The sequence below is a fragment of the Desmodus rotundus genome, chromosome 9 (genome assembly GCF_022682495.2).
Source record: "Desmodus rotundus isolate HL8 chromosome 9, HLdesRot8A.1, whole genome shotgun sequence".
In the NCBI taxonomy this organism is placed as follows: Eukaryota; Metazoa; Chordata; class Mammalia; order Chiroptera; family Phyllostomidae; genus Desmodus; species Desmodus rotundus.
Window position 1 is genome coordinate 113,172,694 of NC_071395.1, and position 23,591 is coordinate 113,196,284.

General features: G+C 65.8%; 1 protein-coding gene across 9 annotated transcripts; it reads left to right on the forward strand.

Annotated features, from left to right (window-relative positions):
- Positions 1–23,591, forward strand: ASPSCR1 (ASPSCR1 tether for SLC2A4, UBX domain containing). Of its 9 annotated transcripts, none has more exons than XR_008425144.2 (16): positions 2–173; positions 1,095–1,150; positions 3,966–4,080; positions 5,572–5,672; positions 10,038–10,095; positions 10,896–10,969; positions 11,157–11,583; positions 18,222–18,361; positions 18,521–18,602; positions 18,877–18,943; positions 19,532–19,594; positions 19,927–19,979; positions 20,852–20,974; positions 21,685–21,852; positions 22,749–22,800; positions 23,074–23,146. XR_008425144.2 is itself a non-coding variant. In XM_053911351.2 (16 exons), the coding sequence occupies exons 1-16, from the start codon at positions 72–74 to the stop codon at positions 23,504–23,506; spliced, it is 1,650 nt and encodes a 549-aa protein (XP_053767326.1). In that variant the 5' UTR covers positions 5–71; the 3' UTR covers positions 23,507–23,591. The 9 variants fall into 9 exon arrangements, 7 of the variants coding, with proteins under 7 accessions (XP_053767327.1, XP_053767328.1, XP_053767326.1 ...); XM_053911351.2 differs by lacking the exons at positions 20,852–20,974; positions 21,685–21,852 and adding exons at positions 23,233–23,408; positions 23,493–23,591 and having other exon boundaries at positions 5–173; positions 23,074–23,143; XM_053911357.2 differs by lacking the exons at positions 20,852–20,974; positions 21,685–21,852 and adding exons at positions 23,233–23,408; positions 23,493–23,591 and having other exon boundaries at positions 107–173; positions 4,000–4,080; positions 23,074–23,143.

Consider the following 23,591-nt stretch of genomic DNA (forward strand, 5'->3'; position numbering starts at 1 on the left):
TGTCTGTCCAGGCTGTTGCCGATAAAGTTGTTTGAAACTGAGCCGGCGGCGGCGGGTCACGTGAGCGGAACATGGCGGCCCCGGCAGGCGGCGGGGGCTCTGCGGTGTCCGTACTGGCCCCAAACGGGCGGCGCCACACGGTGAAGGTGACGCCAAGTACCGTGCTCCTGCAGGTGCGGCTGCGGGCGGAGGGCGGGTAACAGCGGGCGGGGGGCGAGGGCGGGGGCGCCGCGCCGGGCCGGCTCCTGCGGTTGGCTCTGGGGGGACGCGGGGCGGGGCCCGAGACGGCCAATAAGCGGCCTCTTGGCAGTAGGGCCCACCCACTTCCGCACTCGGGTCCGGGACTCCAGGGTCCCTGGGTGTCTGGGGCTGGGGTCAGGCTGACGGGGTTCTGCAGGTCTGCACCCCTCCGCCCAGTCCGCGGCGCGCCCAAGCTAGCGTCCCGGGTCCGCGGCCCGAGTCCCCGTCCCAGCGCGTCCCCTGGCCGGTGTTCGCGTGGCTGGGTGTGCCGGCTTTTGTGCCTGGAAACTGCCTTGCTGAGTCAGTCGCTGCACTTGCATCGGGCAGCTGGTTGACCCTGAATCCATCACATTAGAAATGTTTATTGGGCCCTGCTGTGTAGGGGACAGTGCGCATACCAGGGTCTGCCGGGAGGAGTCCCCATGGTGGGGTGGGGGGCCTCTGCATGCAGGACCCGCTTGAGCTGGCAGTGTGGTGTTGGCTCTTGGGGAGGAAGGTGAAGCGCCCTGTAGGCAGGGGGGCCAGGTTTGCACTTTGTTCTCTGTGAGTGGCGGAGGGGTCTGGAGTGTGTGTAGGAAGATGTCTTGCGATGGCCTACTGGGGACTGGCCTGGAGACAGTCCAGCAGAGCTGGGGTGACAAGTCAAGCCCAGCGAGGAGAGGACAGTGAACAGGAGCTCATGAATGAGGCACATGGAGCTCTGGAATGGACAGTCCCTCACGTGGCTTTACTAGGCTTTGTCCAGCAAAGCCAACCAGCCCTCTGAGAGACGTCCTGCTGCCTCAGCGCCACTGTACCTGCCAGCCCCGCCTCCAGGCCAGCACAGCGGCTCACGTCCTCTCCTCTCGCCCCAGGTTCTGGAGGACACGTGCCGGCGTCAGGACTTCAACCCCAGGGAATACGATCTAAAGTGAGTTTGCTCTGGCCAGGCTTCTGTCCTTGTCCATCCCCCTCCCCAGGGCCTGCCAAGGAGCTTAAAGCTACAGAAGTCTATCTCCTCTCAGTTCCGGGCGCCAGGAGCCCCGCTCAAGGTGTTGCAGGGCTGGCTCTCCTGAGGTTTAGGGGAGGACCCTTCCTGCCTGATCCACCTCCTGGTGGCTCCAGACATCCCTTGGCTTGTAGCCACATCACCTACACCTCTGCCTTCTAACATGGTCTTCTCCTTGTCTGTTGCACCTCTTCTCTCTCCCACAAGCACCTGCCCTGATCCAGGATGACCTCACCTGGAGATCCTTAACTCAGTCACATCTGCAAAGTCCCTCTTTCCAGATGAGTTCACTGTCATGAGTGTGGGGGTTAGGGCGTGGGCAGGACTGTAGAGGGGCCACCGTCTGACCCACCGCACAGGCTGTGGTGCACTTGGCTGTGGTGCACTCGGCTGTGCGGCTCCCGGTGGGGCTCTGAGGGCGAGCGGAAGTGGCCCGTACCTCAGGTGAGGCAGTGGTGCTTCAGCCCCTGGTGCTGCTGGCAAGGGCTCTGCCTGTGGGCACTGTCTAGAGGGGGCATTCGCCCGTGCCCGAGAGTCTGAAACAGGAGGACTGGGGCCCTTCACCGTGTGGCCGTCCTCGCCTGGGGGGAGCCCGGGATATGGGGTTCTGCTTTCCTGGACCTCGCCGCACTGTGTCACACGTGGGGCTTTGCGCAGAGGAGATTCTGAGTGGCGACACCCTCTCACCACCCCAGCTCCCTGCCTTCTGCCTGACCGCCAAGAACCCCAGGCCCCTGCGCTGGGCTGGGTCATGCCCTGGCTTCTGGTCAGAGCCGAGTGTCCTCTCCTCCCTCCACCTCCCCCAGTCCATGGCTGGTGCCTGTCTCCCTGCTGATGGCGTGCAGCTGGCCCTTGAGGAACCGGCTCTGAACCGCCCGGCCTGCTTACACGGGTGTTTTTCAGTAAACACTGGTACCGTTTCCCTTCACGGTTGGGAGTTTGTGGGTGTGGAGAGCCGACTGCACTGACCTGCCCCACTTCGTAGGAGGGACTTGAGTGTCTGCGGACCTTGGTGTCGGGGGGCCCTGGAGCCAGTCCCCGTTAGATCCAGAGGGACAACTGCAGCTACATTTTTGGCGAGTCAAAATTTGTGCACGGGATTTTCGACTGTATGGCACCCCAACCCCTTTGGTGTTCAAGGGTCAGCTGTAATTTGTTTGCAAAGCGCTGCCACTGCCAGGGAGGGCAGCCTCGGTGGGTGTGCGTGCCTGCGACCCCCTCCCCCGCCTCCTGCGGGCGCCTGGCCCTCCAGCCCTGGTTTCTCTGTGGATCCGCCGTCCCATCTCGCACTAGACGTTGAAGTTGTGCGAGTCTCTGGCCTGGTGTCGACTGCCTCTTTCTCACACTTGTGAAGGCCCTGCGCCTTACAAGCGCCCGTGTTCCGAAAACCACATTGTTCCCAGCGGTGTGCTGGCCTGCACGCCACCGGTGACCGACCACTCTATTCCGGTCTCACTCGGTCCCGCCAGCACCCTAATTTGTCCCTAAACTCCCGTTAGAAGTCGAGCTCAGGTCTGGCGGGTGAGTGCTGTGGGTTCCCTTGTTCACTCTTGCGATTTGCTGTCTGCGTCCCTTACAGCCGAGGCCACGGGGTGCTGGGGCTTTGCCCGGCACCGTGGGCAGAGCTTTTCTCAGACCCGGTGCCCTGTAGGGTGGACAGTGGTGGTTCTTGTGGGGGCCTTGGGAGCTAAGGGGGTTGGGAAGAGAGGGGCCAGGGTCAGGAAGGCTCTGGGGTCGCCTGGCCTGACCCCCCACCCTGGCCCACGGTTGAGGCAGTGTCTGCCCGCCCTCCTGCCTCTCACTTCTCTCGGGAGCAGGCGTCCAACCCTGTGGCCCGCAGCCGACGTGTGACCCAAGCCTTCATGGCCCCAGCTCTGGCCTTGGCCACCTGTTGGCTCTTCTCACCTGAGTCCCTTGTTGTGAAGCAAGCAGGCGGAGCTTGGCCCTGGGAGGCGGCCGCCCATAGCAACCCACGGGCATGATGGGGGCCCTGGGGTTCCCTCCCAGCCCCAGGTGGTTCCCATCCTAACTCATCCAACCACTTTGTCCCACCAGTTCCTTCTGAGGTCCTAGGCCGTCCTGTTGTCTGGGGGCCCACAGTGGCCTCACTCTGGTCACTTGGGAGACCTGAAGTTGCCAGGTCCCCGTGCGGTGGCTCACAAGTGCAGGACATGGGCAGAGAGACCGAGGGTCGCTCTGGGGTGGAGCACCTGGCTTTGGAAGCCGGGGATGGCAGTCTCTACCCATATTTCTGGATCCCTGCCACCGACGGCCTGGCTCTCAGGAGGGGGTGTTCAGGCCGGCCATTCTGTCTGCCGTTCTCCAGAGCACAGGTGGCGAACACAAGGCCTGCGGGCCGACTCCAGCCCTCCACCTTGTTTCATCTGGCCCGGCACCTTGTTTCTACCTGGCGGCAATGCCGAGCTCCTTGCCCCTAGTTAGGGAGGAGTTACATTTGTACAGTCCTGAATTACATTCAACCCTTCGAAGGCAACCATGAGGCTGATGTGGCCCCTGGTGAACATGAGCCCCTGCCCTACAGCCTTTGCCTCCTGTCCGGGTCGAAGCTGTGGTAGGCGGCTTCTCCCGTCCTGCCTCCTCGCTGGCTCTTTCCTCTGGAAGGCGTGCTGGCGTGTGCCGGTTCTGGCGGGTGCAGCCCCGGGCAGGGTGCCACAGAGTGCACTGACGGGCCGCGCCGGGCTCTGCGGGTGGCTGTGGGCCGTGCTCTGCGTTGCAGGTTTCAGAGGAGCGTGCTCGACCTCTCTCTGCAGTGGAGGTTCGCCAACCTGCCCAATAACGCCAAGCTGGAGATGGTGCCCGCGTCCCGCGGCCGCGAGGGGCCCGAGAACACGGTAGGTGCCCGGGGCAGGGCGGTGGTGCCACTGTTCCTGGCCCCTCCAGCAGACTGTGGACTTCGGGGTGCCACACAGGCCGGGGAGCCGGGGGCTGGGCAGAGTGGGTCCCGCAGGCAAACTGTCCCCCTGGGTCAGGCAGAGCCACCCCCCACCCTGGCGACTGGGGTGGGCATTTGCCCGTGGTGCCGAGTCACTGCTGGGGGTTAGTTGTGCTGTTGCCACCGCAGAGGCACCCCGCCCCACAGTTCCGGTCACAGTTGTCACGAGTGTCAGAGCCTGCAGAGCTCAGGGAGGCCGTGGGGCAGCTTCCTCTGTCTGGGCCCCCAGCCGTCTGCCTGGTCAGCATCGAGAGTTCCAGAGATCAGGAGGCCGGCCCTGGGGAGCGCCCCCCTCGTGCTCGCCGGCCCTTGCTTACATGACTGCTGTGCCGCCTGCTCCTTGAGGGAGATGGCACCCGTCTGGCCCGTGAGGGACAAGGAGGCTCGGCTCTCCAGAGCCCGCCCACAGTCAGGCCAAGGGCGCCAACCCTGGTCCCTCCTTCTGCAACACAGCAACCGTTTACGGCCTTTCTTGTGGACAGAACCCTGACGTCCCTTGCGGGGGTTGGGAGATGCCTTTCACACAGGGCAGCTCCCCCGTTGCTTTGAGATTTAACGTAAATGTGCACTTGAAGAGGAAGCCCTTGGCAGACCCAGCCGGCCTCACTGGGACTTAGAGAAAGATGCAGCTCTGGCTGGGTGCTGGGTGGGCTGGAGCATCGTCCCAGTGTGCCAAGGGTGCAGATTCGATCCCTGGTCAGGGCGCATACGAGACTCAACCAAGGAGCGCGCGAATGGGTCGACAACAGCTCCATGTCTCTCTCTTTCTCTTTCTCTCTCTCTCTCATGAATAAGTACACATTTTTAAAAGATTGATTGATTTATTTATTTTTAGAGACGGGAGGGAGGGGAAGATAGGGACAGAAACATCTTTGGTTGCCTCTTGCTGGTCCCCAACCAGGGACTTGGCTGCAACCCGGGCATGTGCCCTGACTGGGAATCGAACCAGTGACCTTTTGGTTTACAGGTTGGCACTCAGTTCACTGAGCTTCATGAGCCAGGGTTCAAATACAGTTTTTTAAAGAATCTAAAAAGGAGAAACACCGGCCAGGCCACAGCGGGTGGGCCAGGGGTGCCCGAGGCTGACAGCACACCTCCGGGGACAGCGAGCTCTGGTGTGTCACTGCTCGGTCGCGGGAGCAGAAAGGAATTTCCCTCATTTGGGGGATAGGCTTGAGTCCCGCTTTAGGGACATAATTATTAGGAACGGGCTGATATGTAAAAACGTTGTATCCATTAATGCGGAAAAGTTCACAAAATGCAACGTATTTGTTTTTTCCGGCCGCGTAACAAAGCTTGAGGCACAGCAACATACAGAGTGTGCAGAGGGCGGCTCGGGCCGGCTGTAGCGCCCCCCGCCCCGGCGGCTCTCAGTCTCCCTGTCCCGCAGGTCCGCATCGCTCTGCAGCTGGATGACGGCTCCAGGTTGCAGGACACTTTCTGTTCGGGCCAGACTCTCTGGGAGCTCCTCAGCCATTTCACGGAGACCAGGTGAGTGTCTGGCGTGGGCTGCAGCCGTGCCCGCCCCTGCTGTGGGGATGCCGCGGACCGGATGCGAGGACCGGCCAGCAGCGAGGGGCTGCCTGTTCGTGGGTGCTAATCACAGGTAGCCCATCTTTACAGCTGGCTCCGGGCCGGCCTGCCTTGTGGGGGACCCGAGAGGCCTCAGCAGTGACGGGAGGAGTGGGTGCCGGGCCCCTCGGCTGACTGGTGTTTGAGGTGTAAAGCCTTGACCATGAGGGTGGCTCACGTTTAAAAAGGAGGCTATTGTTCACAGCAATGGGTGCACATCGGTTTCTGCTTGGCCAGATGGGAGCCCCCCGCCCTGGGGAGGGGACTGTGGGGACATCAGGCTGTGCCCCACAGGCAGGGATGCAGCACCACGGGATGGGGTCACCCTCCTGGGAAGAGCTGGGGAGTCCTCAGCTGATGGGGCAGGGACCCCGGGGCACTGGCCAAAGCCACCCAGAGACACCCTGCTGCTGAGTTGGTGAGAGTCCCGCTTGGGGAGAGCCTGCTCACTGGGAGGGCCCGGTCCCCTGGGTGCAGGCAGGGAGGCGCCCAGTGAGGGCTTGCTCAGGGGGCGCCCGTGGTTCACTTGAGCCCGCGGGATGGGCTGCCTTCTGAGCTGCACTCAGGGCGCAGTTTAGGGACCAGCAGGTGGCTCTCGGGGGGCAGTAGGTGGTGGCAGGAGGTGGCTGGGGAGTGCTCACAAAGCAGGAGGTCCCGTGGCCTGCGGGCCAGGCAGCCGCTCAGACGGCTGTCGTTACTGACCCGGAAGTGCTGTCCCAAGTCACCCGCGGCCTCGCTTTCTTGCTTATGAGTTGATCATGCGTCTCTCCAGAAACTCTTTCAGCGGCGCCCCCCCCCCCCCCCCCCCGTCTTCGCAGGCCGGTTGAGTGGGGCCTCTTCTGTGTGCGCCCAGGCCCCAGGTCCGTCCCTACTGCACAGACCGCCCCCTCCACCCCTGTTCCTCCCTGAGAGGAAATTCTAGGGGTAGAATTGCTGGGCCAACAGCAAGAGGCGTCCCTAAGTTTCAGCTCCAAAAGCTCCGAGCCCAGCCTTCCCTTGGAAGCTGCTGTTTGGCTGAGCTCACTGACTGTGAACTAGGCTCCCCTGGGGGCAGGCCGGTGGCCCCGAAGCCATGGCCAGGTGCCCAGTTGGCTGGCAGTGCCGTGCTGGGGCTGGGAAGGAGCTGGTCCGCTGCCTGCCGCCGTAGCAACCCCGCTGGTGGGGGACCAGGGCTCTGGGATTTTGGATCCCCACAAGGTGGAACATGCAAGGAGCTGCCTTTTCTCACTGAGAACTTGGGGGAAGAGGCCAGTGCCCCAGAGCCAGTGGCGTGCGGGTCTTGGCAGGAGCCATCGGAGTGACCACCTGACGGGCCACGTGGGCCCCACGTGTGGGCTGCGCGGAGGTTGCTGAGAGTTCCTGGTAGCCACGGCAAAGGAGAGCAGAAACACGGGCAGTTAATGTCAGGAATTTGATTAACTTGACTCAGTGTATCCAGACTATTACCCCATAAACATGCAATCACAGGAAAAATGAGATACTTTTCTGCATTCTCTGTGGTAGGAGGTCTTAGAAGTCCACTCGCATCTCACCTGGAACAGGCTGCCCCTCTGGCTGTCCTCCTCGCCCCAGCTCAGGGCCCACGTGGGGCTGGGAGCTGCCTCGGATGGCACTGGCCTGGACTGGGGCTGGCTGGTTGTCTGCTCCTCCGGCATCCGCTGCAGGGAGGGCCACCCGAGGCGGGTCTTCCCCGCAGCCCTGGCCCTCTGCTCCCAGCCTGCTGTGGGAGCTGCGTGTCAGCGCTGCTCGCTGCTGTCCGGCCGAGTGGACCCCGGGGCGGTGCCTGAGCGCGACTGTGTGTGTGCTTCTCCTGGGGTCGTGCCTAGGTGGGGTGTCCATCCCCAGGCCTCAGGGCAGCCAGGGCATCCTCTCCGAGCTCTCAGGAAGAGGCCAGTTCCCCTTGCAGCTGTCCCTGCTCTGCCTGCCCTGGAGGAGGGGCTGGCCTCTCTGCTCTCTTGAGCTCGTTCCTGCGTGGTGTGGGAGTGGGCCACCTGGCCCCAGGGGTGCAGCCTTGCTCAAGGGGGGGTCTGCTGTGGCGGCGGGGGCCCTCTGAGCCTGGAGCCGCCCCCTGTGGGTGTGGATTGGCTCTTGTGGTCAGGCTGGGGCAGGTGGGCTGAAGGGGCTCCAGACACTTGGTCTGCCCCCAGCTAGCCCAGGGGGTGGGCAGTGGCCTGCACCTGTGGGGACAGCAGGCGGTGAAGCCATCAGCATCCCCTTGGCCCTGCCTGGCAGTCCCCATCGCCCTCGCCTGACCAGGGAGCTTGTCACCTGGCCTACAGAGGGAGACTGTGGCGGGCACCATCCCACCGGGCCAGGTGCTGTCTGGGGAGGGTGGCAGGTGGGCACCCGGCGAACTCTGCACAGCACCCTGGGCCGGGGTCCTGCCTGCAGTGCACGGGGCTCCTTGGAGGCTCAGCCTCTCGGAGATGTTTGGGGAGATAGTGAGGGGCGGCTCCTCGACCAGCCAGTGTCCCCCTGTCCGCTGTCCAGGCCAGGGAGCTCTGCTAATTGGCCGGGACGGTCTGGAAGTGATTGCGGCTGCCCCTCCCCTTCCCTCCCCTCGCGTGTGTACAGGCGTCACCCTCAGATCCACTAGGAATCCGATCCCTCTGGAGAAGCCGCACATCAAAGCCGGGCAGGCGTTTGATGTCCAGAGGCCTGGGAGGGCAGGAGGCAGGCGGCTCTCAGCCCTGTTTGTGATTTGTGGTCCCGCTGGCATTGGGTGGGGTGGGGGGGAAGGATTGCGAAGGGCCGTGGCTCTGGCAGGTTGGGGGATTGTGCTTTCCAGAAGGCCTGGGGTCACTGGGTTCTGGGGAGCTGGGCCCCAGGCCCTGACCTGCTGTTGCTCTGGTTGAGGCTGTCAGCCTGGGTCTCCTACTTCCTGTGGGGACCTCGGGAGGCAACCAGGTTGGTGGGTCCCGGGCAGGGGCAGGGTGCACCTCCTGCAGGGGCCCCACGGTGCTCTGGGTTGTGGGTCCCGGCTTGGTGCGCCACACACAAGCAGAAGCTAACAGCGAACAACAGAAATGGGCCAAACCCACACCAGAGCCGTGTGGAGGTCCAGCTGCGGCCACGCGCATGGTTAGCCCGGACCCTTGCCGCCTCTGATCCCCGGCGGCTGGGCTCCTGTGTCCTCCCGGCCCGGCTGCGTCCACAGGAACGTGAGCCGTGAGGCCTCGTAACGGGGCAGCGCTGCGCGTCCTGAGGTCGCCCAGGCCTCCTGTGCTGCGGGCCCGGCTCCTGGGACCCCTCTGGAGGAGAGGGGCCCGCTGACAATTACGCATCAGAAACTGCAGGAGTGAGCTGGCCCCAGGACACAGGCCCAGAGCCAGCATTGGGCTGGTTTGCAGCCCGTAGCCTGGCGGTCGGTGGGGGCCCGGGCAGTGTGAATTGGTGGTGGTGTGTGTGTGCGTGTGCATGCACGCGAGTGTACACAGGTGTGTGTGTGTGCGCCCGTACACCTGCTGTCCTTTGAGCCTGTCCAGCTGTGCTTCCAGGCTGCTCTGACCTGCCTCCGGGCTCGGTTTATGGGAGGGAGGGCGGGGTTGGCAGTGCATCTGTGGCGCCTCCTGCCCACTTGCCCCTCAGCCCCTCAGCCCCTCAGCCCCTCGCACCCGACTTGGGTGTGACTCGGGGCCGAGGGGCTCAACAGCCCGGCACACCAGGGCCCTGACCCCTGCCCAGCCTTCCTCTTCGCTTCTCTCGTTTACTGGGGATGGGGACGTTGGAGGCCCTGGAGAGCACTCTGTGGCTCTGTCCTGTGTGACCACGACCACGTAGGTGTCTGGATGTGGTCACACAGCCCCTCAGGCCACCCGCCCAGGGTACAGGTTGCAGGTACCAGCCTAGCGTGAGGCTCCTGGGGAAGACCGGCCCCGTCTGTCCCAGTGCTGCCCACGGGTCTGGCAGAAGGTTAGTGGCCTTGAGGACCTGTCCTCAGGGTCTCTTAGTGGATTTGTGCCCTGAGCTGCTCCTGGCACTGTTGGGGTCCGCGACCTTCCTGGAGGGCAGCCCCTGGGCCTTGCTCTTGGCTGACCCTGGGCACACTTGTCAGTGACCCCGGGCATGCCCAGAAGGTGGCTACTGCTGCTTGCCCCCTGCTCTGTGTCCCCCCTGCGCTCCAAGGCTGGGGGCCGAGGCCGGCAGGAGACACCCAGACCGTGTGCTGACGGCCCGCAGCGGGGCCTCGCTGGGGGCGGGGGGGGGGGGGGGCCAGGTGCCTTCCCAAGAGCACCGGCATCCCACACGCCAGAGGCCTGCCTGTGACGCCCCCCTTCCCCGCAGGGCGTGTCTGGAGCAGCCGTGGGAGGCCAGCCCAGTCTGCGTGTACATGAGGGATGAGGTAGGCGCTGGGGCCCCGCCCTCCTGGCCCCGGGCCCACTGCCGCTCCCTCGCCACCCGGCCCAGCCCGTTTTCCACTCTGGAAAACACACTCCCCGGCCCGCCTTCAAAGGAGCGGGGTGGACTGCTTTGAGGCGCGATGTGTTCCCTGGAAAAAGCAGAACCCCGGCTGCGCCGGAGCTGGCCGCAGCCGCCCCCAGAGCCTCCCTCAGCACCCTGTTTGTTTTCTCAGCTTCTCTCAAAGCCCAAGAGCCACAAAAGTGGTTTCCTTTTAATAAATATTTGCTTTGCTCCGTTTTGATCTTTTTCAAAACCCAGTGCAGCGTGGTGCAGGCCCAGCCTGTCCCTGCCCGCCTGCCTGCGACGGGGACCCTCCTGGCGCTTGCTCCCCTGGCTCATAGGGGCTTTTTGTTTCGACCCTGGCTGACTGCCCTTTCCTGGCCTGGGGTGGCCACCGTCCCCGAGGGGCCCTGGGAGGCCCTGGTGTGGGTGAGACACACCCACTAGGGCTGTGAGAGGGAGGGACCTGGGGGGGACGTGTACCCCCCCTGGGAGGAGATGGAGGCCTGGGCCTGCCCGAGGGCCATGGTGGTCACTGCAGCCCTCAGAGGGCTGGTCACTTGGCCAGGTGTGGCCAACCCAGACCTGAGCCTGCATGCCCAGGCCTCCAGCACCGGCAGGGCTAGTGTCAGCCAACTCCCAGGCAGAGGGCAGGCAGTGGGCTGGGCCGTGGTGCCTCCCCCAGGTCAGTGAGGGGCCGTGGGATGGCCTGGGCCCACCTGTCCTGTTGTCCCTGCGCAGGTGACCGGCAGAGCTGCCTTGCAGAGCACGACACTGCAGTCGCTGGGCCTGACTGGCGGCAGCGCCATCCTCAGGTCAGGTGGGGCCTCGGGGCCCTTGTGTTATGGGGGAAACGGGGTCTCAAAGGAAAGGGGCAGGCGGCCCAGGGCCCTCATCCGCTACCTGGGGCCACTGCCAGGGCCCTGTGGGTGGGGCTTGGGGTGGGTGGGACACGGACACTGAGACCTGTGTGTTGAGCTTCACTCTCTTTTGGGCCCCTAGGTTTGCCATGCGGCAGCACAACTCTGCTGTTGGGCCAGAGCCTGGAGTCTCCTGGAGCAGAAGCCCAGCAAGCCCAGCCGCCTCCCTGTCGGCCCAGCGGGCGGCCGGTAGTCCCCTGCTTCCCTGGGACTCCATGGGGCTCAGCCGGGGCGACGTGAGCCAGCAGGACGGAGCGGCCACCTCAGGGGCTGGCTGTGCGGACAACCTGGGCCCGAAGCCAGTGGACGCCTGGGCAAAGCCGACCTCAAAGGAACCCCCGCCAGCCCCCTTTGTGCCTTTCTCAGGGGGGGGCCAGCGCCTGGGGGGCCCCTGCGGGTCTGCACGGTGTCCGCCGCCGCCGCCGTCAGCCAGGCTGCCCAAGTCCTTCTCCAGCCCCGGCGGCCCGTCCAAGCCGAAGAAGTTGAGGCCCCCGCCGGAGCCAGAGCCGGTATGCGGTGAGCTGGGCGTGGGGTCCTTCCTCCTGACCGCACTTCCCCTCTGGGCCTGGGGGCCCCTGGGAAGCGACCTCTTGGTCTGGTTCCACCTTCGGTTGACCTCATCGAGGCGCCACTTCAGACCCAGCACAAAGGGTGTTGACAGACTCCGGTGCCCAGTGACCCCGCCCTCCCGTGGGTGTGGGCACGGCGAGCGCTTCTGTCCCGGCTGGTGCCGTGGAGCGTGGCTTTGCTGTGAAGGTGGCCTGGGCCACATTCACCCCAGAGCCTCACGTCCCCACAGCTGCCCGCTGTCTGCGCTGTTGGCCGGGGTGAGCAGGGCCTGCAGAGCCCGTCTGCACTGCCCCGACCCAAGCAGAGGGAGGAGGCGCGTGGCCCCGTCACAAGCTGGTGGGGGGCATTGCGTGTCCAGAGGGGACATCTTTGCGTGGAAGCCCCAGCCCCCCGCCGGCCCTGCAGCTCGCGGGCCTGTGACGAAGTGGCCGAGCCCGCAGGCCCCGTCTGCCGCCCTCCCGTCCAACCAGCTTTGGGGGCACAGACAGCTGCCATTGGGGTGCGTCAGGCCAGCTCCGCAGCAGCACCTTGCCCCCCTCGTAGTCAGGTCAGTCTTCGAGCGCCTCTGGCTCGCTCGGTGCTCACTGGTGCCCATGTCTCACGCCCACCTGTGCAGACCCCCTCCCTTACCAGAGGCGCCATGCCGAGCAGGTGGGAGCGGGTCAGGGAGCTCGCTCCACAGAGCCTCGGGACCCCTGGCGCCAGGGCGGGCTGTCAGTGTCCCGTGGCACCGCCCTCGCAGCTGCTGCTGCTTCTCTGTGGGTCAGGCTGGCCCTGCCCTGACCAGAGCTCCTGAGAGGGAAGACAGGTAGGGGCCGCCCGTGAGGCCGGTTCTCGCCCTGGTGGTGATACCACACTATCCCCTCGGAGCTCCTCTGGGACTTTCTCCAGCTGGGGCTCCGTGATAGCGCCCGGCTTCTTTGGGAACACGCAGTGTGGTTGTCAAGGGCCCAGGGGTGGGGGCCCTCCACCAGACTGCCTCCTCAGAGGCTCAGAGACCCCTGCCCATGGTCAGGAAGGGCTCGCTGCAATTCCCCAGGTGTCGCCCCCTGCGTTGTCCACTGGAGTCCCGCTCCGCAGGCCTCTGTTCAGCCTTTGGCTTGTGGCTGACTCTTAAGCGCTGCAAACGACAGCCGGGCCACACACTGTCCCCAAAGCCAGAGGCATGGGTGGACGTTGCCCTGGGACACTGCTGCTGCCTCTGCCCAGCGCTCAGGCCCCTGCACCCACACGGTGCCGTCCACAATGGTAGTGGGTGAAGAGGGTTCCACCGCCAACACCAGCTCCCCTTCGCAGACCGCCTTGCTGGGGGTGGGGGGCCTCCCAGGGTGCTTCAGGGGCAGCATGAGAGTTGCTGGGAACAGCCCCCAGTGGCTGGGGGCCTGACTTGGGGACCGAGGTCGCTGCCACTCATCTCTGGCATCACCTCCAGCAGCTTCTGGGTTCCACTGCGGTTCCTGCAGACACTGCCAGCTCCTTTACGTCCTTCTCTTTTTTCTTGTCTTCGGTGTTCGTTGAGTAGCGCCCACCTCAGTGGGCACCCCTGTCTTGACCCTGACCCTACAGAGTGCCGCCTGTAGCTTCTCTGCGAAGGACAGGGCGAGCTGTGAAAACTGCGTTTCCTACACCGAGACCACTCTGCCCCCTCCCCTCCTTCAGTGCCTTCACGTGACCCCTGCCCGGCCGTCCCCCGTGTTGCTGGGCCCGTGCGGTGCAGTGTGCCCCTCTTCGGCCGCACTGTTGGTCATGGGAATCATGGGAACTCACGCGTCAGTTCGGAGGCTGGTGTGTCCATGTGTGAGACTGACCGCGGGGCTCACAGGGCTGACGCTGCCCGCCCACCTCCTGTCCCCTCTGGAGCCCCTTCCTCACTCTGCTCCAGGTCACGCACCGGGGGAGGCTGGAGGGTCGAGGCGCCTGTGCCTGCCTGGGGGCTCAGCTGTGGAGTGGAACCCAGCAGAGGGCAGGCGGCCGGACCCACTCCTCCCTGCACCACGTTGGTGCCCCTTGCTGAGTGGACGGTGGGGGGGCGGGGGGCGGGGCAAGCAGTCCTAAGTTCCATGAACATTTATCCTGGGGGGCAGGGGGCAGGGTGCTCCAGCCCTCTGGGGATGCTGCTGGCTTCTATGCTGACCTCTGGGCCAGGTTAGGAACTGACTGCCTCTCCAATCCCAGCCTCTGTCTCCTGGGTGCAGCTCCTGTGGCCGGAATTGGGCCAATGTGGTGGGTTGAGCTGGTGCCGGGGGACCGGACTCCCTCCGGGCCTGCTCTTCCGGGGCGCCTCTGGGTTTGGGGCAGACACTGTGGCCAGGACTGGCTGCCTTTTTCTCCCAACCTGAAGGCGCAGAGGTTGTGTGACATGGGGCCCTGGCTCCCCCTGAGCCGGAGGCCCAGGCTTGTCGCATCTCTTGGGAACCCACTCATGGCCCTGTGGGCGTCTGGGAGTGGCCTGGGCTGGTGCCCACCCCCCCAGTAGGTGGGTGCTGTTGGGCACAGGACCCCAGTGCATTGCCAGAGCTGACCCTGGGCCCCAGGCAGGCGGGGGCCGCCTGGCCGCCCGCAGTGCTGCCTTTGATCTGGGGGCCCCAGCAGCTGGCTGGTGGTGGAGCGTCCCCCGCCCGCCTCGTGCCTCCTGTCACTAACAGCCGCACACCCAGAGGGCCAGCCGGCCACATGGTGTCTGCTTTGTGTCCCTTTTCAGTGCTGGGGGAGGGGAGAAGGGAACACAACAGAACTTTTGGGGGAACTTCAAAGGTACACTTCAGTAATCAAAAAGAGCTCCCAAGTTTCCCATTAATGTTCTGCCTGTGTGTGGTTTTTGGATTTAAATAAAGAGTCAAAAGAGACAGGATAAAATATAGGCAGGTCCTCGGCGGAGGCCCGGGATGGTTTACAGACCCGGGCGGCCCCTGCCTTTGATGTCGGAACATTAATTATTAGAAGGTAGTTTAACTGGCCATCAGAACGGGCTCAGGGAGAAGCTGGGGCTGCCGGGCGGCCCCTGGCCTGTCCTTTGAAGTCCTTCCCTGGCCCAGAGGCAGCCCCCCGCTCTGTGCACTCTGCGCAGCTGGCACGGGGTCCCTGATCAAAAGCCCTGGTCCCCTGGGCAGGATGGGTGCTGCCAGTGGTCTCCCCACCCAGTCCCCTCTCTCTGAAGACCTGGACCAGAGCTCTTCCTCTGGCTGTCCTGTTCCCGTGACGGGCAGGGGGCTGGGAAGAGCCCGACCAGACAGAGATGCCCAGCCGCCCTCCTCCTCTTGGCCGGGCGTCGGCCCGTGACGCCCCTCCAGGGCAAGCCCGAGGCCTGTCTCCTGCAGGCCTGGGGCCCGGCGTGGCCTTGGTCGAAACGCCCGCTGGGGTCTGTTGGTGGATAGGGCAGCAGTTTCTGAAGCCTGGTGATGGGCAGGTGCCCTCCAGCCATCTGTCCTGCTGAATCTCTGCCAGGATGGGCCTCAGGGAGTGGCGGATGCCCAGCCTGCCAGTGCGGTGCTACACACACAGGCCCCCGTCCCGACCCGGCCTGAGGGGCTCCCTGCAGGACCCGTGCCCCTGTGGTCTGCTGTGTGTGTCAGCCCCCTGGGCTTGCCGACCTCGGGCTCTGTTGTCCCTGCTCCCCGAGGGCAGCTGTTGGACCTGGGGGCTAGGAGACCCTGACCTGACCTCAGTTCTTCGGGGTTCGTACCCCTTATCCTCAGTGGGGCACCCAGCTTCCCAGCATGTGGGTGTCACTGCCGCAGCCCAACGTCTCACCACCTGTATTCTTGTAACAAATCACGTTTTCCTTCTGCTGGGAAGGGTGGGTGGGCCTGGTACCAGCCAGAACTGGGAGCCTGTGCCTCTTTGAGCTTTGTGTTGGGGCCCCAGCATCCAGGCGTCCCGCCCGCTCGGACTGTAGCCGTGTCCACTCTCCGGCGCGCCCTCCAGGGGCGGCTGGCTCCAGGAGTGACTCCGGAGGTTTGGCCTGCGGCCCTGCGTAGTGATTCGGTTCCGCTCCAAACCTCAAGGGGAAGCGCTTTGCATTCCCTGTTACCCAGAACATTGTCAGGGGACAGCCTGGCTGCGATGGTGGGGGGCGGGGGGGCCGAGGGCCCTCACCAGGGAGCGGGGAGTTTGGGCTGAGGTCACCTCCAGAGAGCTCCCACATTCTTTCTCCCTCGGGTGTCACTGCGTCCTGGGGAATCACTGTTGAGAAGGTGAGGCCCCAGCGCCACTTCTAACACGAGGGCACCCCGGTGCCCAGGTGGGTTCCCAGCCACTTGTGTGGTGGCTGCCAGAGTGTGTCTGCCCACTGCCCGGGGGCCTCAGCCCCTCGCCCACCCCAGCTGTCCTCAGCTGGCAGCTGGTCACTGGGTCCCCATCTCTAAGTGGCCTTGGTGTCAGTCCAGCCTTTGTCCAGAGTGGGCCCATCACCCAGGGCCGCCTGTGAGCATCAGCTGAGGAGGGTGCTCCTGTCCCTCCTACTTGCCTCCTGGGCCCCTGCCCACTGTCATCTGGTTGCAAACAGCCGTCACCAGTGGGGTGACGTAAGGGCCCCAGTGGAGGCGCCTCTGCTGAGTGGACCTACAGATCCAGGCTGCAGAGGTCAGCTGTCAGCAGTGCCGAGAAGGTGCTGCATCCCTGTGAGGTGCAGCTTGGGGTCCCTTCCTGGACCCCGGGGCCAGTCCCCCAGGCGGCACGAGGGAGCTCATTCCTGGTAGGGACGGCTCAGGCACACGTCGTGCCTCGTGGTGGGCACCTGTGGCCCTTTTCCCGAGTCTTGTCCTGGACCTCTGCGGTCCATCCAGAAACACCTCTGTGAACCTGCCTCCGATGCAGGCTGTGCGAAACCCCTGCCTGTGAGCAGGGACAGCGGCCGCTGAGGCCAGGCTGCGGCAGTGCGCAGCAGCGGGGCAGCCCCGGCCGCCCCTCCCCCGCCCTGGTTGGGGGAGATGCTCCCCTTGGGAAGGCCAGGGTGAGGGCATGAAGCCTCCTGGCTTCTCCCTCCTTGTTTGATGGCACGATATTTCCCGCCAGCCCAGGCACCCATGTCACGTCCGTCCCTGAGTTCTTGTGGGACAGGGCCCGCCTGAGGCCAGGAGGTGTCAGCAGCTCTGGGACTCTGCTGTCCCTGGGAATGCTGGAAGGACGGCGAGGCCAGAATGGCCACGTGTTTCCCAGGCGGTGGCTGAGGCCCGGGCCCATCAGCGTGGCTGGCTTGGCAGGGTGCCACGGGCTGCGCATCACCCAGGTCTGCATTCTTGGGGTGAGTTGTGTGTGGGGCCCTCCTCCTGGAGCTCCCGGGCCTGGCACGCGTGCACGGGGCTGTTCCCAGCTCAGCGTGTGCCCGTCCGGCCCTCGCGCCCCCCCAAGGGAGCTGGGCGCTCTCGGCCCTGCTGGAATGCCGGCGCCGTGGCTGTGGGGGGTGGCCGGCGCCGGGCATCTTGTTATAAAAAGCTCTGGTGTAGACCGCCTGAGGCGGCTGCAGGGAGGCTGTGGCTTTGAAGGGGCAGCCCCCAGGGGCCTCGGCCAGCCCTTCCTGGACGCTGCGCGCCTCGGCGCTGCAAGGTCAGAGAGGCTTCTCGGTGGAGCCCACCGCCCTGCCCCGGGGGAGAGCGTTCGAGACGGGTGACACAGCTGTGTGCTCTGTGACTGCAGGGACCAGCCGGAGTGCAGGCTGGGGGAGGGCAGCCCTGGAGACACCTGGCAGGCGCGCTGGGGGAATGGGTCCCCGAACGCCGCGCCACTTGGGCCTGGTCATCCCAGGGCAGCAGTCTGGCCTCGAGCGCTGGCCAGGCTGTGGGAAAGGCCGTGGGAAGGGACGACCTGGGAAGCGTGTTCCCAGAGCCAGCTCAGCCGCCCGGTCCTTGTGAGAGACCAGAGGTGGGGTTGCCCTGCCGAGGTGAGAGGGTGGGGCCCTTCTGGGACAGGGGGTAGCTTCCTCTGCAGCCCCTCCATCGACCTGTGAGGGAGGGCAGGGCCCTGGGTGGACACCTCCCCAGGCTGTTCCCTGGGTGGCGCAGGCCTTGGAGGGCCCATGCTCACCGCAGCTGCCCACCCAGAGGCACCGCATGCAGAGCAGGCCCTGCCTTGTAATTTCCACCAACCTTGCTGCCAGTTGGGAGTGACGCTGTCCCTTCCTGTGTCCCCAGGGTGGGCAGATGCAAGGCCAGGCCGCCCCCCTGGGGAGGGGAGGGGAGGTGGGGTCAGCCTAGCTGTGGGGCCAGCGGTCGGCAGGTTTTTGCCGAACCTCTAATTTGGGGGCTGCCGCTCCCCCCACCTCGGGAGCCCCTGACGTGGCCTGGACCAGAGCACTGCTCCCTGAGCTCTGAGGACCCTGGTAGCAGACGGTGCCCACGGCGACAGGAAGTGAGCAAGGAGCTTCCGAGGGTGGCTGGCCCTGCTGCAGGGCCAGGAGAGTGAGGGTTCCGCGTCAGTGCCACTAAGCAGGCAGCCATGAGGGGCACCCCTTCCCGGACAGCCTGCTGTCTCCCCAAGACCTGGTCCTGGCCTCAGGCCGGCAGCTGGGGCCCAGGCTCAGCTCTGGGGTCTGCAGTAGCCGGGCACTGGGCCCCTCCTCAGCCACGCCCCCTGCCCACAGCCAGTGGCCCGGGACGCCGTGGTGTGCCACCCTGACCGGGAGGAGCTGCTCCAGGACTGGCCGGTTGAGCTGCCCGACGAGTTCTTTGAGGTGACCGTGGACGACGTGAGGAGACGCTTGGCCCAGCTCAAGAGTGAGCGGTGGGTGTGCCCCCAGCCCCTTGGGTGTCCCCCTGCTTCCACTCCAGATCCCTGGCACCCACACCCACGGCAGCACTGCGGGGTGCGGGCCCGTTGGGCTCCTGTGAGGCTTCCCCTCTGGCTGGGGAGTCCCAGGACCTTTACCCACCCTCTCCACAGGAAGCGCCTGGAGGAAGCCCCCTTAGTGACCAAGGCCTTCAGGGAGGCCCAGCTGAAGGAGAAGCTGGAGCGATACCCTAAGGTACCAGAGGGGCAGCGGCCTTGTGGGGATCGAGGCGGGCAGGCCACTGCACATGCCCGGCCTCTGTCGGCAAAGAGCCGGTCAGCCTGGCTCTGAGGAAGCAGAGGCCACTGTGTTCTCGCGAACGCCTGTGGCAGGCATTTGACAGGTCCTCACACCCAGCCCCCCAGGCGGGGGGTCAGCAAACCCCAGGGGATGCTGGCACTTCCCCCGCCCCTGCCCCACTCCCAAGTGAGGCCCAGCTGGTGGTGACACCGCGGTTCGTCCCTCCCAGGTGGCCCTGAGGGTGCTGTTCCCTGACCGCCACGTCTTGCAGGGCTTCTTCCGCCCCAGTGAGACAGGTAGGAGGCCTCATCCCGGGCATGTGGGGCACTTGGGGCCCCTCCTGGCTCCCTCAGGGCTGTGGCGCTGTGGCCACCTGGCCCCTGGGCTCTGAGTGGCAGTTATTTTCGGGTGGGGCCCCCGGGGCCGGGCTGGCTTGCACCACGTGCTTGTTGGGCCAGCCTGGTGATGATGCCAGCGCACCCACCTGTCCTGGACAGAGGGCCCCCCCGAACCGTCCCTGGCCTGGGGCTGCAGCACACCTGGAAGGCAGGCAGACTGGGCAGGGCAAGAAGCAAAGGGAAGGTCATTTCTGCGGGGGGCGGGGGAGGCAAGTCCTGGGGTGGCCCGTGCCAGCTGCAGCCGTGGTCTCCGGTAGGAACCAGCTTGCATCCCCCACCCCCCAGCCCCCAGGGCTGGATCGGGCCTGAGGGTGGGAGCTGCGTGCCAGATGCCCAGGGCCGATGGCAGGACCCCAAGGCCACTTGGCGTGGCCGGGCCTGCAGACTGGGGGCAGCTGAGCCCAGGTCAGCCCGGCCCGGCCCACAGAGGGCCAGAGCTGGGGCGTGCCTGGCTGGGGCCCTGCTCACCCCGTCCTCCCCTCTCAGTGGGGGACCTGCAGGACTTCGTGAGGAGCCACCTGGGGGACCCCGCGCTGCCCTTCCACTTGTGTGAGTGCCACTCCCAGCCCTGCCCGTGCATCCCCCTCAGGGATCTGCCCCCAGAGACAGGGCTGCGGGCAGGCCGGTGGTCGCCTGTCCTGACCCGGGGCCCCTCAGCCCTCTGCTTCCATCCTGCTCTCCCAGCATCCTGGAGGTGAGGGCGGGGATCCTCACAGGAGCTCTGCCCCAGGTCCACCCACCCCCCAACCAAACCTCTCATAGGGAGTTTGCCACAGCGGACAGCTGAGGCTGCAGGCCCTGGGCCTGTCTCCCTGGGGAGTGGGCATGGGGGTGGGGACTGGGGTGAGGCCTTCCTCACTAAAGCGATGCTCTCTCTGCAGTCATCACTCCTCCCAAAACCACCCTGGACGACCCCACGCTGACCCTCTTTCAGGTACTGGCAGCCTGGCCTGGGGGAGGTGCTACTGGGGCTACCTTGCCAGGTGAGGCCAGTGTCAGAAAGCGATGTCCCCACGACTCACACTCGGGACTAGGGGGTGCAGGGAACCTCTGGGGCAGGCCCTGGGGCTTTCCGGCCTCCCCGCTTCCTGCCCCGAGGGGATGGGCCCTGGGTCTGGGTGAACAGGGACCCACAGGCAGGGCAGCTGGGCAGTTCCTAAAGGGTCAAGGGTCAGAGCCCTCACTGCAGGGGGCCTGTTGCCCAGGAGTTCCCTGCAGTGCCAGCTGCTGGGCAGGTGTGGCCCTGGGCTCAAGGGTCTGCTGGCCGCCTGCTTCCCTGCCCCTGCCTCCCCGCGCTGGGCCCTCAGTGCTGGCGGCTGCTCTGTTGCTCCAGCCAGACACCCCTGTCGGCCCCAGGGCTCCTGCTGAGGGCGAGGAGCGTTGATCCGGCGCCCTTCTGGGCTGCCTTCCAGAGCCCGGAGGAATGTCCCGTCCTTTTGCCTGGGAGGGCAGCCCGGGGCCTCCCCGGCCGGGGGCCTAATGGTTCCCTCTTCAAAGCCTCCTCAGATATTTTAATTACTAACAGAGGCCAGCCCTCGTTAAGTGGCCCACAGGCCCTGCGAGGTTTGAGTTGGGGCTGCCTGGTTGTGGGGAGACAGGACGAGACCAGGCAGAAAGCTGGACGTTCACCAAAGAACGAAGCTGAGGTGGACAGGAGCCGGGCCTGGGCCTCCACCCACCCTCCCCCAAGCCAGCCTGCTGATCCACACTGGGCTTGGAGGTGCTGTGGGAGGGAGGGGGATCAGCTCCCAGATCCCCCCCACGAGGCTCCCATGGTGCTGTCTGCCCTGCCCACTGTGCCCCCAGCTACCAGCAGCCGGCTCCTTTCATCGTCAGCTCGGCCTGGAGCCGTGGGGCCTCCATGGGGTGGCGGCCCGCCCGGGATCAGAGCTGGCAGGGCTCAGGGAAGGAAGCCCCCGCCCGCCCTCGGTGAGCAGCGCGGAAGCCGCAGCTTTCATGCCCCTGGCTGGCTGCGCTCTGGCTGCTGGCCATCCGGGAGGCGCCCAGGGGCCTGCCCCATGGCCCAGAGAGTGACAGCTTTGGGTGGGTGTAGGGGACAGCGGCTCAGCTGCCCTGCCTGGTTGCTGGACCAAGAGTGTTTGGGGGGAGGCAGGGGATGCAGTAAGTGGGCCCAAAGGCCCCCCAATGCCCCACATCAGACCTGCTTCCTGGGCCCAAGCCCCCTCTGGTGTTGGTGCTGACCTCCCTTCCCCACCCCCGACCTTGTGCTGGACCCTCAGGGGGTCCTGAAGACCCCGCCACAACCCAGGTACCCCCTCAGCCCAAGCCGAGGGGCAGACCTGCAGCAGGCCTCCTGGGGGCCTGTGCCGTTCGCTTACCACTGTCTGGTTGGGTGGGTCCCCGGGACGCAGGCCAACGGGGGGGCTCCTTCAAGGCTTCGAGCCTGACAGCCCCCAGATGGCCCAGCCCCACCAGGTGGGCTTGGAGCAGGTGAGGGTGGTCCCATGAGGCAGGGTCTGCCTCCCCATGTTCCCTTCTCCCTGGCCAGCCCCTGCCCTCCCCCTGCCCCAGGGCCCAGGGCAGCCCCCCCCCCAAGGTGCTGATCCCAGGCGTTGCGGTGGGGGTCTCAGAGTATCACAGCCCTTGCCTGTGTCATTCCCCTGTGGCTGTGGGCACAGTGCTCCCAGGCCTGGCCTTGACCTTCTCTGGGAAACACCGCTACCTTGCTCCTGGAGCCCAGAGGAAGGAGGCGCGTGCTCAGCTGCCAGCTGGGGCCCGTGCATGCAGACCGAGCACCCAGAGCCTCAGCCCGTTTTGGGGCTGCCTCCACCGTTCTCTGCACAGAGGTCAGCGGGGACAGGTCACGGGGTTGACATTGGGGGCTCTGGGGCTGTCACCTACAGCCCTGAGTCCGCACCGCAGTCCATTCTCCTGCCCCAGAGGCCTCTAGGGACATGTCCCACACCTGTGCAGGTGGGGCCAGTCCCTGCTACCACCCCCTCAGATGGGACTCCCCAGGGGTGAGGTGCCTGGGTACAGGGCCCACCTGGAGGGAGGGGCTTCACACCAGCCCAGTCAGTGGACTGGTTGTAGCTTTTGGGGTCTCAGCGGGCATCCTCACAGAGGTGGCAGACCCAGGCCAGCTGAGGGTCCCTCAAAGCTGGTCCCCATCCAGCTGCTCCTACTGGGTCTGTGCTCTCCCCCTCAGCCTCAAGACAGCCCACCTGACTGCCCTGCAGACCCCAAGCTCTGTGTGCTTTCGGCAACTTGGCTGGGGGAGGGGAGGGCAGGGCGCCCTCAGGAAGGGCTGGTGGCTGCCCTTGCCTCCTGGGCCCCCTGCTGTCCCCCTCCCTGCACCCCCCCAGTTGGTTCTGACCTGTGGGCCTGCTGCAGTCTGCTGGGGGTAGGGGTATCCAGGCCTAGTGCTGCCTTCACAGTGTTCAGTGCACCCTGGGGCTGGGGCCGGGGTCGGGGGGGGGGGGGGGTGAGGGGGAGAGGCAGTGACTACAAAGCCAATGCACAGGGCGAGAGCTTCCGCATTAGCTGGTGCTTGGGGCTGGGCCCTGGGGGCTCTGTGCTCGGACACCCAGCCTGGCTGGCTCAGGGCCTGGTGCCAGAAGAGGGGCGGGAGTGCCTGGGGCTGGGCGGTGCCTGCACTGCTGGGAGGGACTGGTGTCCCTGTGGTACAGCGCCCCCTGCTGGGCTCCACCTGGCCCCTGAGCCCCCTCTGCCTGCCCTGCAGGCAGAACTCTTTCCTGCAGCGCTGGTGCACTTTGGAGCCGAGGAACCAGCAGGTGAGTGGGGCCCCTTGTTCACCACCAGTCCCCGTGTCCCAGAGCAGGGACTGCCTCTGGGTCTGGAAAGGAAACCTGTGGTCTGACACCTCCCCCCACCGCGCGCGCGCGCGCGCGCGCGCGCACACACACACACACACGCGCGCACGCGCGCGCGATTCCCTGGGGCTTCGGGACAGCCACCTGCCCAGGCCTTGCCCCCTTCCAGAGCACAGTGGTGGGGGTGGCCCCCCTCTTCCTCCATGGCCTGACGGTGGGCTGGGCCTCCCACAGGCCTCTACCTGGACCCCAAGCTGCTGGAACACACCGTCGCCCCATCTGTGGCTGACATACTGGTGGCCAGGTGAGGGCCGGAGGCGGGAGCATGCCTGGGGGTGGGAGAGTCCACAGCTGCCAAGCCTGCAACCCTGTGCCTCGGACTCCCATCCCCAGGTGCATGTCCAGGGCCACTGCCCCCCAATCCCCGCTGCCAGCCCTGGACCCAGCACCCCTGGAGCCGGAGGCAGCTGCCCAGGAGGGCGCAGTGGGGTCCCCTGAGCCCAGCCCTGGACCAGCCCAGCCCTTGAGGAGGGACCTGGGCAAGGTGCCCAAGTGGCTGAAGCTGCCAGGTACCATGGGGGGTGGCTGGGCCAGGAGGGGCTCCTGGGCAGGAGCCCGGGGCCCCCAGGTCATCCTGGCCTGTCTCATTGCAGCCAGCAAGAGGTGAGAGCCACCAGCCAGAGGTTCCCACCCTGCCGGCAACAGGACCCCCCAACCCCACCCTGATGCGAATAAAGACTGGAGCACCCCGA